This window comes from Colletotrichum destructivum, chromosome 9, assembly GCF_034447905.1.
Source record: "Colletotrichum destructivum chromosome 9, complete sequence".
NCBI lineage: Eukaryota > Fungi > Ascomycota > Sordariomycetes > Glomerellales > Glomerellaceae > Colletotrichum > Colletotrichum destructivum.
In genome coordinates, this window is record NC_085904.1 from 1,529,826 (window position 1) to 1,542,893 (window position 13,068).

Sequence of the window (13,068 nt, forward strand, 5' to 3'; positions counted from 1 at the left end):
ACGCAGTCAAGCGTCACGTCACTCGTAACGACGAAGAGGCCACGGGAAAGGGAGGAAGGAAGTTTGACCGAACATCACGGTGCGCAGGGTCACGAAGTGCAAGGGGGCGAATGACCTTGTCGAGAACACGTCGAAGATGCCAGACAGCGCGATGGCGAGTGTTCCCAAGCGCCGGACCGAGGCCGTTGGGATTACATCGTATTCTATGTGCACGGAGACGCCGGGACGGCGGGGGAAACCGAAGCAACGCGAACGCGACGGCAACATGTAATCTCTTCACTTCTCCTGGCAGCAAAGCCCATTAGATGACATGGTACTTACCATACCGTCATGGGCCGAGAGGTTTCCGCAGTGGAGATTCGTCTTCTTTGGGGAGCAGTGTGTACATGAATTCCATGAAAAGGGCAAGGAGACAAGAAAGCAGGGACATGGATGGGTGCTGACAATGGCAGAAACCAGTCCGTAAGAAGGGAGAGGAGAGGGTGGGAGGAGGGATGACAAACATAACGAACGGGGAGTATTCGGGAAAGGAGAAGAAACACCAGATGACGCAAGTTGTCCGGTTAGTAGAGGGAGTAGGAGGGAGGGGGGAACGGACGGACGAGTAACTTGTACGATGTGCGGCCAGTTTCTCACCCCTTTGTCTGCCGTGCCGCGGAGGGAACGACAGGTTTACGATGTACTTGCAGACATGGACTCACAACATGATGGCCGGGAACACCCTTCCTTATACCTTCGCAGGTGTGTACCTGTACGTGAATTGGATGCGAGAGGATGGCCACATTGGGACGGCCCCCTTCACTTGCGGGAGCCAAAGTGACAAAGTTGGCTTGAAAGATGAGATGAGACGTCAAGCTGACAGGACAGGCAATAAAGCAGACAGCTTGAGACGGAGGGAGTAGGGGCCGTGGAGTAGAGCGAAGGTGACCACATCAGACCGGACTGGTTCGAGCACCCTCCTCACCATCTCTTAGTAAGAGCCACATCAAGGACGACAAGGTAATTTTGACTTTGTGTATTGTAAACTCAAAGTACTACTATCTTATGGGGGGGGAGGGCGGGGGGTACGGCTAGTGCGTACATTCTATCAACCGTTTCCACAATCGAAACACTAAAACACCGAAAGCCATGTTTGGTTTGTTGTAAGGAAAGACAAGAAAAAAGCAGATCGTGACAGATAAGGAAAAAGAGACCATTATGAGACAGCTACAACACCCCTCGTGTAAGTATAGTCCTCCATCCTCCAGTGTTTCCCCCACCTTGCCCTTTCGACGTAAATAAGGAATGATTCGTAGATGTATACCGTCGAACTTGTAGTACAGTGAGCGGATATCAAATGTTAAGACAGGTAAAAAAAAAAAGAGAAAAAAGAAAAGATGACGAGAAGATAGTCAATGTTGTGTAGAAAAAAGACAAAAAGGAAAGAAAAAAAGAAGTCAGTCTCATAGCATGCTTGCGTCATGTAATGTCCTGTGTCCCCTCTCTATACCCTGCAATGCATGTGCTCATATGCTTCGCTATGTGAAGTTCCTTACTCGCAAACCGCTTCACGGATGAACTGTCCAAGTTGTTTGGCCTGGGATGATGGTTAGCACTCAAGACCCATAGTAGTATGGACATGACCAAGACTTACATAATCGCCATGCATCATGGAGAAGTGGTTGCCAGGCATGTGCCTAGTCCTGAACTTGTTGATGTCCAGATACTCGTCCCAACGGTTAGGGCCGAAATCGGTCCTGTTGTCCAGGAGGAAGAGAGCATGGCCGGTGGGGTATGGGTCTGGGCGGGGGTCGGAGGGAAGGTGGCAGACACCGTCCTCGCACCAGATGGCCATGACGTTGGGGCACTTGTCCTTGGGGATGGGCTCGGCGGTGTAGTTGCTGAGGGCGGTGACACTGGCCGCGAAGTGGGGGAGGAGCCAGGACGGGATCTTCTTGTTGTCATCATCTCCCTCACCGAGAAGACCAATGGAAGCGAACCAAGCGTGAAGGCTCTTGGGGAGAGGCTCGATGGTGATGGGGCAGGGAGCATCGATGACGATGAGGTTCTCAACGCTCTCGCCTGCCTTGGTGAGTTGGTTGACAATTTCATAGGCAATGACACCACCCGCGGACCAACCCGCCAAGGAGTAGGGGCCTTTGGGCTGCCTGGCCTTCATGGCCTCGATGAATTTGGCTGCCATGCCATAGACACCGCACTTGTACTCCTCAGGAGTCTTCATGAAGGGGGAGAAGAGACCCCAGACTGCCCACTGGCTGGAAACCTGGCTGATCTCCGTGTACGAGGTCGCGCAGCCACTGCCGTCGGGAACCATCCACAGGTTCTTGGTGGCGGTACGAGTGCTTCCCTGGAGAAGAATCGAGGTGGCCTTGCGGTGAGGATAGTTGTCAATGATCTCCCTAGGAGGGGGCGGCTTGGTGATGGAGGCAGTCGTGTTGCCGGGGTGGGTGTTGATCTCCCTAGTCGGCTCAACCTTCTCGCGGCGAGGGGCGGGGGCCGAGGCAGCCTTGGAAGGCTTAGGGGCCGCCGGAGCAGACTTGGGCTTCGTGCTGATGCCCAAGGCCTTCTCAACCTCCAGGAGAGAGGGGTTGGTGACGAAGAGGTCATTGGGGATGTCCATGCCCGACTTCTCGCGGAGGGTTCCGAGAATGGAGAGACTCATGAGCGAGTCCATGCCCAGAGCAGCCAGGTCAGGAGCAGCGACAATCTCATCAACCTCAACACCCATCTCGGAGGCGATGGTGTCACGGAGGATGTTCTGCAGATCGCCAGAGGCTTCCTCGTCACCGTCGCCCTTGACTGAACGGTCACTCTCCTCGTAGGGGGTAGTGACGTTGGAGTCAGATTCCAGCTCGGGCGTCTCGGAAACGGAACCGCTCGAGTCCCCAGAGTCCTGGACATAGCTGTCCTTGCGGTCAGACGTCTCGAACTGAGCAAGGAAAGCCTTGAAGGCGCCGATGGTGGGGTACTCGACAAAGGCGTGGGAGTCGATGTCGATGTCAAGCTCCTCACGCATTCTACCGGAGACGGTAAGCGCCATCAAGGAATCGCAGCCCAGATCGGTGAAGGCGATGTTGTCGGCAAGCTCGTCCTGGGTGACGCCAACCTCCTTAGCCAAGATGTCAAACACGTCTTGGACAACGGAACGCTTCGCAAGCTTGGCGTTGACGGCCTTGAGGTTGCTGGCAGTGACTTGCTTGGAAGCCTTCTCCTTACCGCTCTTCTCCTTGGCCGGGGCAGCTTTGGCGGGAGCGGCAGCCTTGGGGGCGGCGGCAGCGGCAGCGACTGCACCTGCGGCGGCACGTCCACGGGGAGGGAGGACCATGTTGAGGACCTTGCGAGGGATGGACTGGAACTTGACGTCGCCAGCAACACCGATGATACGGTCGCCGTCGAAGACGTAGGCGTCACCAGCCATCATCTTGGTGCCCTTGACAGGCTGCATGCGGACGTAGGAGCGGTAAGTCTTGGAAGCGTCAAGCTTCTCGGTGAACCTCATGGAGCCCCATCCGTGGGAGATGAAGACCTGCTCGCGGGAGTCGATGGCATCAGTACCGTTGATAACGAAGCCAGAGAGATGGCAACAGCTGTCAATCCAGTAGGGGTTGAAGAAGAAGCTGCCGTCCTTGTCCGTGGTCTGGAAGCTGATCTTGGCGGTAGCCTCGCACGTCTTGCTGTCCAAGATGACCTCCTCCATTCCCTGGTACTTGGTGTCGTAGTCGACCAGGGCAGTGAAGAGTTTGTATGTCAAGCCGCGGCCGATCTTGGAAGCCTTGCCCTGTCTCTCGGCCTCTTCAAGAGCGTCGATACGACCCTTGATGAGGTAGCTGACGCGCTCGAACTCGTCAGCCCACTGCTCAGTGCTGCCGTAGACGACCTTGCAGTGAGCGTGCTCGGTCTTCTTGGACCCCTCGCCAGTGTGGAAGCTGACATCGGCGTAGCCCAGAGCCACGTTGGCAGTCACAGTAGTGCGGAGGACGTGTGCGTCAAGCTTCTCGTCGAAGATGAGCGTCTTTGGCACCTCCACGTTAGCGACGTTCAGTCCAACGGGCTCGGCGTCAGGACGAAGCATCTTGTACGCGTAGTCGGCAACGGTCATGGCCATGTCAGCGTAGAGGGTAGAAGGACACAGAGGAGCTCCGTTGCACAAGTGACCCTCGACGAGGGGGCGGGTGTCGGGACGAGAGAGGTTAGTCTCGGTCTCGATAATGGCAATGTCGCCGTTGACATCCTCGTTGGTGACTGCGTGGATGGATGTGGTGGACAGTCTGGGGCGGGCAGGCTCGATCTGGAGAGGAGCCTTGACGGCCGAGGGACCACGGTTCTTGGTAAGACACCAATCCCCGGTGTATTGGAGCCAGTAGTTCTTCTCATCGAAAGAGTAGGTCGGCAGGTCGAGGAGACGAGTGCACTCGGTGAAGTCGCGGTGGAACTCGTCCCAGTCCAGGTTGATACCAGCAGTGTGGAGAGCGCACAGCGTGTTGCTGAGGACCTTGTAGGTGGACTCGTTGCGACGAAGGGTGGGAACAGCAACAGAGCTGATGCCGAAAGAAGACTTGACAAAGTTGGCCAAGACCGGGTGGGGGCCGACCTCGAGCCAGACCGTCTTCTCGTCAACGGAGCCGGACTGCTGGGCGTGAACAAGGCCGCCAAGGAAGTTGACGGCGTCCCGAGCGTGGTTACGAAGGTACGCGGCGTTGATCGGCTCGGTCTCAACCATCTTGCCGAGGAGGGGCGAGATGATGGGCACCTGAGGCCTCTCGAAGCTCACGGAGCGAGCCAGAGTCTCGAAGTCGTCCAGAATGGGATCGACCTGGGCAGAGTGGAAGGCGAAGGGCACCTTGAGCTGGGTGCACTTGAAGCCGGCCGTGCCGAGGTGAGACGAGATGTCGCTAATCTTGGCAGCCGCGCCACTGAGGACAGTCTCGCGTGGGCCGTTGATGCAAGCAACGTTGACAGCCTCGGCCTGGGCACCGAGGGCCTCCATGATGGCCTCGACAGGGCCGGTGACGGCGAGCATGGCGTGAGTGCCAGCTGTGCACTTCTGGACAAGAAGCTGAGCACGGGCTCCGACGAGGTAGATGGTGTCGCTGGCAGACAGAACACCGGCCGCGTTGAGAGCAGCGTACTCGCCGAGGGAGTGGCCCATGACGGCGCTGGGGCGGATACCCCACGAGGCCCACAGACGGGCGAGCGCCATCTCAAAGCAGCAAAGACCAAGCTGCACGACGACGGGCGACAGCTTCGTCACGTCAGGCTCGCTGCCGTCAATGAGAGGCAAGAAGCTGGGGAAGCCGTGGATCTGGGCGAGCTGGTTGAACTCGTCGATGCTGTCACGGAACACGCGGTAGTGCGCGTAGAGATCCTTGCCGAGGCCGGCGTAGTGGGATCCCTGACCGGTGAACATGAAGGCCACCTTCGGCTGCTGGGTGGAGATGGGTGTGAAGTTCTCCTTGAGCCTGTCCTTGATGAGACGCTGGGCCTCGGGCAGGTCAGAGGCGGCGACGTTCATGCGCCAGTAGTGCTGGATGCGACGGGCAGTGGTGGTGTACGCCAGGTGAGCGAGGGGGGTCTGGGGGTTCTGTTCCATCCAGCCAACAAGTCTCTCGGCGTTACGGATCATGGCGGCCTTGGACTTGCCGGTGACAGTGATAACCTGGTGGCTGCGAGGGTCGGCCTCGGACGCCTTGAGGTGGGGAGCATCCTCCAGCAACAGACCGGTGTTTCCACCAGCGGCACTGAAGTTGTTGACGAAAATACGTCTAGGCTTACCGTCTCTCCTCTTGAAGGGAGTCAGGTGGAAGGCAATGTTGACGTTGCGCTCCGACAAGTCCTTGGGGAAGGTCTTGTTGATCTCCTTCTTGATACCGACGTGGGGAGGGATCGCGTTCTTCTGCATCATCATCAAGACCTTGGTGAGGGCAGTAACACCCGAGGCGGCCTCGCCGTGACCGACATTGGACTTGACGGCGCCCAAGTACAGCGGGCGGTCGGCAGGTCTCTTGCGGTCGGCAGGGGCAAAGACGTTGGTGACGGAGACCATCTCGGTGCCGTCACCAGCCTGGGTACCAGTGCCGTGCATCTCAACGTAGTCAACATCGAGAGGGTCAACACCAGCCTCGTCGAGGATGTGCCTCGACAAGATGGACTGCGTAGGACCGTGGGGGTGAGTGATGGAGATAGCATCGGCGGAGTGGTTCGTAGCGGTGCCCAGGATGACAGCCAGAACGTTGTCCTTGTCGGCAATCGCGTCGTCGAGACGCTTGACAATGACCGAGGCACAACCGTCGGCACGGCAGTAACCATCGGCGCCGTTGTCGAAGGTAGCGCAGGGTCCGGTCTTGGACAGGAATTGACCGCGAGACAGACCGGCGAAAATGTCCGGGTTGGTCATGCAGGAGAGACCACCGACAATGGCGGTGTCGCAATCCTTCACCCACAGGGAGTTGCAGGCTACGTTGAGCGCGGCGGCACTTGAGGAGCAGGCCGTGTCGATGTTGAGACTAGGGCCGCTGAAACCGAAGTGGTAGTTGATACGACCAGGGCCAAAGGCTCGCACACCACCGGTGATGTAGTAGGTGTCGACCTCCTGGGCGGCGTTGATCTCACGCCAATCGTCAGATGTCTGACCGTAGAAGGTACCAATGCGGTCCAGTCTCGTCGAGGGCGTCCGGTTAGGGACGTAACCGCACATCTCCAACGCCTCGTAGGCAGTTGTCAAGGCCATACGCTGCATTGGGTCGGTCTGGAAAGCCTCACGGGGAGACATGTTGAAGAACCTGGGGTCGAAGTAGCCGGGGTTCTCGATCCAGCACCCGTATTGGGAGTGACTGGTGTTGACGGCCTTGCCCGTGATGTCGTAGTGAGTGGCGACGGGGAAACGGTCAGCGGGAACGACCCTGTGAACGTCCAGACCCTTGGAGAGGAGCTCCCATAGCTTCTCGTGGCTGGCGGCGTCGGGGAAGCGACCGGCCATGCCAACAATGGCCAGCTTGCACTTTCCGCTTGAACCGTGGTTTCCAATGGGGGAGTTGATGCTCTCTCTTTGGATTCTGGGCCCAAGGCGGACCTGGACGTCCAGCTGTGTGCGGTCCTTGATCATCTTGGACAGAGTCTCGGCGTTGTGGGTTGGGCCGTAGGGAATAACGAGGCACGTAGATCCCTCGAAGTCGCGGGCCGTCTCGATACATCCCTCAATTCCCTTCTGGAACTGGAGGACGTCGACGAGACACTCGTGAGCGACAGCCTTGATGAGAGACTTGGTGTCGGTCTCGGCAAACCAAATGCCCTTGGTGCCAGACATGATGGCGGAGCGGGGCTTGCTCTTGGCGAGGGCCTCGACAACCTTGGGGTCGTTGAGACGCAGAATCTTCTCAATGTCGGCAGTGCCGTGGAGGTGAGACGCGTGGTAAGGTCCGTAGACGGGGATCGCCGTCGGCTTGACGCCGAAGACATTCTGGTCCTCGAGCGCCCTCAGGGTAGCAGGCGGTCCTGAGATAGCCAGGCTGGATGCCGACACAGCGCTAACGTATGCTTGGCTGGCGACGGGGATGTACTGTCGGGAGTGTTAGCCGGTTCATAGTCGCATGATGTGATGTGAGAGAGGGGCGGTGCCAGGGAAAGAAATGCTCACATTAGATTCATGGAAATTAGTAAGTGCCTCTTTGGCTTCAGATTCCTTCAGGCCGGGAAGGATGTGTGTCCAGGGTTCAGATTGTCCGACCGGCGGGCTGAGCCTCTCGGCGAGCGAACCGACGTGGGAGCCGGTCCGGAAAGCCATGAGAACCACCTGAACGGCGATGGGGATCAAGGTAGAGACTGAAGGGGTCGAGGCGATGGCGGCGGCGGCGAAAAGCCCCGTGCAGAGACCCATGAAGAAGGTGTGATCGTGAGGTGCGGCATCCTGAGGCTCCTTCTCGGCGCGGCTGTGATATTGTCAGTTACTGGATGGGAAAGGTGGCTTGTGTTCCCAGATAGGGAGTCCGGACGGGACGACCTACTCAATGTAATGGGCCAACTGGGTGATGCAGAGCAGGGCACTGTCGACACCCGGGTGCTTGATGCCTTGGGCGTGGTACCGCTCGTTGAGTTGTCGGAGGGACAGGAATGTAGGGAGCTTCGACCGTTCCAACTTGCCCAAACCATCGATCTCCTCCCTCAATGCCTGGCCAGCCTGGTCGAGGAACGTCTTCGCAAGGGTGCTCGGATTCCCTGAACGGTAGAACTCGGCGAGAAATCCATGGGTATCAAGCGACTGATCTCCAAAGAGGAGATAAGACATCATATCGGCCATCTTGAAGGACTGTCGACATAGATTTCCTAGGTGTTGAGGTTCCCGGTGCTCCAGCAAGAACAAGAATTCTGGATGTCGGGAGCGAGTCTTGAACTTATAAGATTGGGATGGGCTCGACACAGGACGGGGGCCGACGGGTGGGCACACCAGGCCAACAACAGACCGTCTCCCGAGTTACTCAACCCAGCTGTCAATGTCATGGCTGATGGATAGCGGAATCGCAACATGGAACACATGCTGGGTAGAGGGAGTGAGTCGAAGGGGGTGCGTGGGGAGGGAAAAAAAACGTCCCATGTAGCCGCACGCCCCCTTCGCACACCTCCCGCTCCACTTGGCCCATCCTCTTGTCGCCCGGGTGGCTAGCGCCTTGTCCGGTCCTGAGAGCTCTCGGTGACCGAAGGTCGTGGATCATGTCCAGTGTCTTGCCGGATCGGTCGAGGCCCATTGGCTCAGGGCAGGCGATCGAGTCCGCCACACGGGCTTCCTTGCGCCAGTCCGCCGAAGCTGACTTATGAGAGCGGGCGGACAAGCGGACAGGCGAGAGAAGCAGGAAGAGCAACAACAGGCGGCAGCGTAACAACTCAAGCGGAGGTCAAGCGAGGCAGAGCGCAGTCTCGCACGCTCCTTGCGGCGACGCTTCTTGCCCTCGATTCCACACGCCCAGGATAGCGGGCTCCGCGGTGCGAAGAATGCTGGGCTGACAAGACGGTGTATCATACACCCCCATGCATCGGGCATCCTGACAGCACGCATCTGGTTCTGTGCTTAAAAGTAAACATAAACTGTACTTGTGCCTGGGGCAAGTCAAGACCACCTGAGCCAGGAATGACGCGATAACACCAGGCTATCGCCCTGAATGACCTCGTCGGAAGATACAGAAGCACGCGTTCGAGGACCGTATGGGGCAAGCGGGCAGCACAAGGTGTATAGCGAGCCACGGGAAGGGTTTCGAAGACCCCGTTACGGCAGGCGACGAGTACGAGGTTTCGATGCCGTCAGGTTTAGGAGGCAGAGAGCGATCGATAGGCGTGAAACGGGTTTGAGGGCAGGCTCGCTGGTTACCTCGTTCGGCCGTCTCGAGGGCTCTCGAACGGCGTCAACCCAGCAACAGGGACGAGGAACACACTGCGAGAGCGAGCGAGGCGACTACCGGACGACTTCGGGCCTGCACGAAAACCTGCTGCCAGAGTGCTGCTGAAGACGGTAAGCAAAGCATGGATGCGAAACACGGCCACGCAGCGCAGTGCAGCACGCCAGGAGAGAGTGTCCGGTGAAACTTGGGAATACGAGCATGGGTATGTGGGAAGTGAAGGAGAGAGACAGCCTCACACAGCTTGCGATGAGGCTTCTCCACATGGGAGATGCACGGTTTCGGACAAATCGGGGTGTCAGGCCTGTCTGATTCCTAGGCAAGGGCAATCGATGGACTGAAGAGGCAAGGTAAACAGGGTGTTCCTTTGCGAGTTGCGGTTGTGGGGGTGAACACTGGTGACGCTTTGTCCGACGGACATCCCCAAAGACATTGCTAAGGCGGGAACCCATAGATAGAAACCAACCCGACACGCCCCACGCCCCCCCCTTTTAAAGAAGGGAAGAAAGCTTTGGGACCTGTATGATTATAGCGTCGGAAAGAGCGGAAGAAGAAGAAAAGGAAGGGGTCGAGGGGGATAATTTAAAATGAGGTTGCTGATGGGCATTGATGGAATGCATAGAGGCAGTGTTCTCCGGATCCATCGTTGTTGGAGGTCAAGATGACAGCTGACGAGGCGACAACGTTGTTTGGTTGAGATTCGGAGAAGAATAGGAGTAGGTAAGCAAGATAGATAGAGTGATAAAAAAGGGACTGACGTCGTCCGGGGAGTGGGAGGGGGGTCGGGAGTGGGCTGCGGACCACGGCTGCGGCTCCCCTGGCCCGTTCCACACCAGAGTTTCATTGGCTGTCCTTCTCACATCGCTATTGTGCCCATACCTTATCCACCTACCTACCTACCTACCTAGGTAGGTTCTTGGGGACCTGGGTACCTAGACACTCACCCATAGAAGCAGCCGGATAGGGTACCAATTGTGCTGCCCTTCTTGTTGAATACGGTTCTTCCTCGGGTCACGGCAAGGGTTCACCAAGGGGAAAGGGAAACCAAAGGAAAGAGAAGAAAAAGGAGAAGGTACGTATCAGCTTGCGGAGTCGAGATGGATGCAAATGTACCTAGTCTACAGCATCAACCTCTCAGCTCATTGTACATGCATCTGCAGGCATGAAGTTCCTGTTCAAGAGAAAACAAAAGAAAAAAGTAACTGCAATAGTCTGTTTTGCGCTGTTTCCGCTGCATTGGGCCGAGTTCATTACCCTGTAAGAACATACGTTGATTGATCACAAAACATCGTCGAGGCGGCCGGAGAAAAGGGAAAGTGCAACAGGTGTGCTGTACCCCTCTCCCCCGAGTCTTTCCCGCCGGTCTCCTTCCCAACGCCGGCAGCAGTGTCTGTAAGTGGTAGGTACCGTGCCCAGGTACCTACCTACCCGTGGTTCGTTCCCTCGACCATGCTATGCCCCTTTTGGTAAAACCAAGGGACCAGGGGGGGACCTGGTTGGTTCTCTCGTTTCCTCTTACGCTTATTCTCGTTCCTATTCTCTGGAGCCGTCTGGGCTGCAGATCATGTCTCCCGTCCCTCTCGCCACGCCGCCAGGTACGGAGACCTGTACATGATACATTCCATCTCATGGACCGACCGCCCCACGAAGCAAGCCTGTCCTCAACCGCCAACATTGACCTTCGCACCTTACCCGAACGACTAGCAAAACACTCGCCGCCATCTCAGTCACTACGCACCCTATCGAAGCCATTTCGTCCGATGCGTTGCCCTCGGCTCGGCCGGTCGCCAGAAACACTTGGACGCCCAACGCGGACCACTGACAGAACGCGCACCACTCTGGACTTCTTCAACCTCTCTCTAGGGCCCTTTGCTCAACTTGGCTAAGATAGATACAGATGCGCTTTCATCGAGCACCTTGATCGAGTCTCCAGCAACCCCTACACTGACACGCTTGCTCTTTACCCCTTCTTTTCCAGAATCAGCTGGAAGTCGAATGCGAGATTTGATTCGGCGGTCCGGCGGCAACGGCCCAAACACATCTCTCTCAGAAGCTCTCGTCGCCCAAGCTCGAATGCGCGGTATTTCTAGAGAAGTCCAAGACCACGATACGTGCCAGGGGCCCGAAAGCATGGTTTCGGCAGCACATCTACGCTGCTAGCGTCACGGCATTAAGCTGCCCAGCGATTTGACACACGGTCTCATTTCATTCTCGCCTTTCATCGCAGCAGAGAGCTTCGAAGCCTTGAGTTGGGGTTGGATAATGCGACAGCTCCTAATGCGAGACCGAATTTTGCCAGTTTCCCCTCCCCGACTGCTCTGCTCCCCAGTACCGAGTAGCACTCATTGGTTCCCGAGTTGAACGTGGCTGTGGGGAGAAAAGACAAGGGACATGGAGAGGAGCATTCGTGGGTGCCGACCGTTTGAGTGGGTACAAGAGAAGGGGGGTACGCCTAGTCAGCACAAACGTCTCATCCAACTTCAACATCCTCCGTACCAGGGCGGCGGCTTGCATACTTGGTCCGGTCATTCGTCTCATCATCTGGCGTCTGTCCCGCGGCAACGGACAGCCGGGGTTGAGAGTGTTCTTCCCGGACGTAGCATCTAGAGGCGAAAGAAAGAAAGGGGAAAGGGAAAAATGGTTTGGACCACAGCGACGGCGTCGGATGCAAAACCGGTGGTTCGACTCGCGGAAATGGAAGAGATGCATCAAATTGACGCGTCGCTCACCTGAATTTCGGCGGTTGTGGACGGACGGGCTTGGTGCACGGAGCCAAGCCCACCCGGGCTACCACGTCAAGCCTTTTCAGGCCGCCGAGGGGGGCAACGGCCGGTGCGCGATGATTTATCAAGATCAAATGCGACTGATGTCTGAGGTGGTGGTGCTGCTGCCCTGTGGAAGCCCGTATCTGGGATGGGCCACGACGGCGGCCCATAGACGCCCTCGGCCACATCGTACTATTCGCGAAGATCCCAATGCTGCTTGAGGGTTTGGGGGATGGAAGGCGGACGTCTGAGCGGCAGCCGACAGTGGCTGCCACTAGAGCATAGGACCGCTTCCTCGTCCTTTGCAGTCGCCCAACTCGATCTCGAGACAGGACAGGGTCCATCAACAACAAGCAAGCAGTTAACCCCGAGAGTGCACTGGGGTGCTTGTCTTACCTGGCCCCTGGGGTCTATCGAAGCTCACTGGCATCATGGTGCTTCCTTCGGCTGCCATTTACCGGGTGGGAAGAGGGAGGGATTCGGACGACATTCTGGTACTGAACACAGCACGCATCATACAACCCGACAGTTACGAAGATGGGCGGGAGTTGGACAGTATAGACCTTGGGGACGCACTAATCAGGATGGGAGCCGTCGTCTCGCATTCTTGCAGGGGATTGAGGAAACAACCCATGTACTAAGACAACAAGAGGCATGGCGGGATCCTCTAGCGGCCATTGTATCGTCGCAGGTGAGGCAGTCCGATGGATGTGGATGCCAAAGTCCAGTCGCCTAAAGGATTTGTCCGCTGGCCGCCGCGCCGCCAAACCCACAGGTACTTGGGCACCTGCAGCACCTGCAATCCTCCACGAGGATCAGTGCCCCACTACCGGAACCTTAGCGGCCGCTATCGCCGCCCGAGGGCGCCCCGCCGCCACCATTCGGGGCATTTGCTTGGGTACCTACCTACCTACCTATCT

The 13,068-nt window shown here is 57.4% G+C and overlaps 1 protein-coding gene across 1 annotated transcript; it reads right to left on the reverse strand.

Moving 5' to 3' along the window:
* Positions 1-1,531: 1,531 nt before the first annotated feature.
* CDEST_13600 (Putative thioesterase, Acyl transferase domain superfamily, phosphopantetheine binding ACP) lies at positions 1,532-8,293 on the reverse strand (the record flags this gene model as incomplete). Its single annotated transcript, XM_062929756.1, has 4 exons — positions 1,532-1,576; positions 1,634-7,555; positions 7,634-7,925; positions 8,001-8,293. 4 exons carry the CDS (start codon positions 8,291-8,293, stop codon positions 1,532-1,534), a joined length of 6,552 nt encoding a protein of 2,183 aa, XP_062785807.1.
* Positions 8,294-13,068: the final 4,775 nt, after the last annotated feature.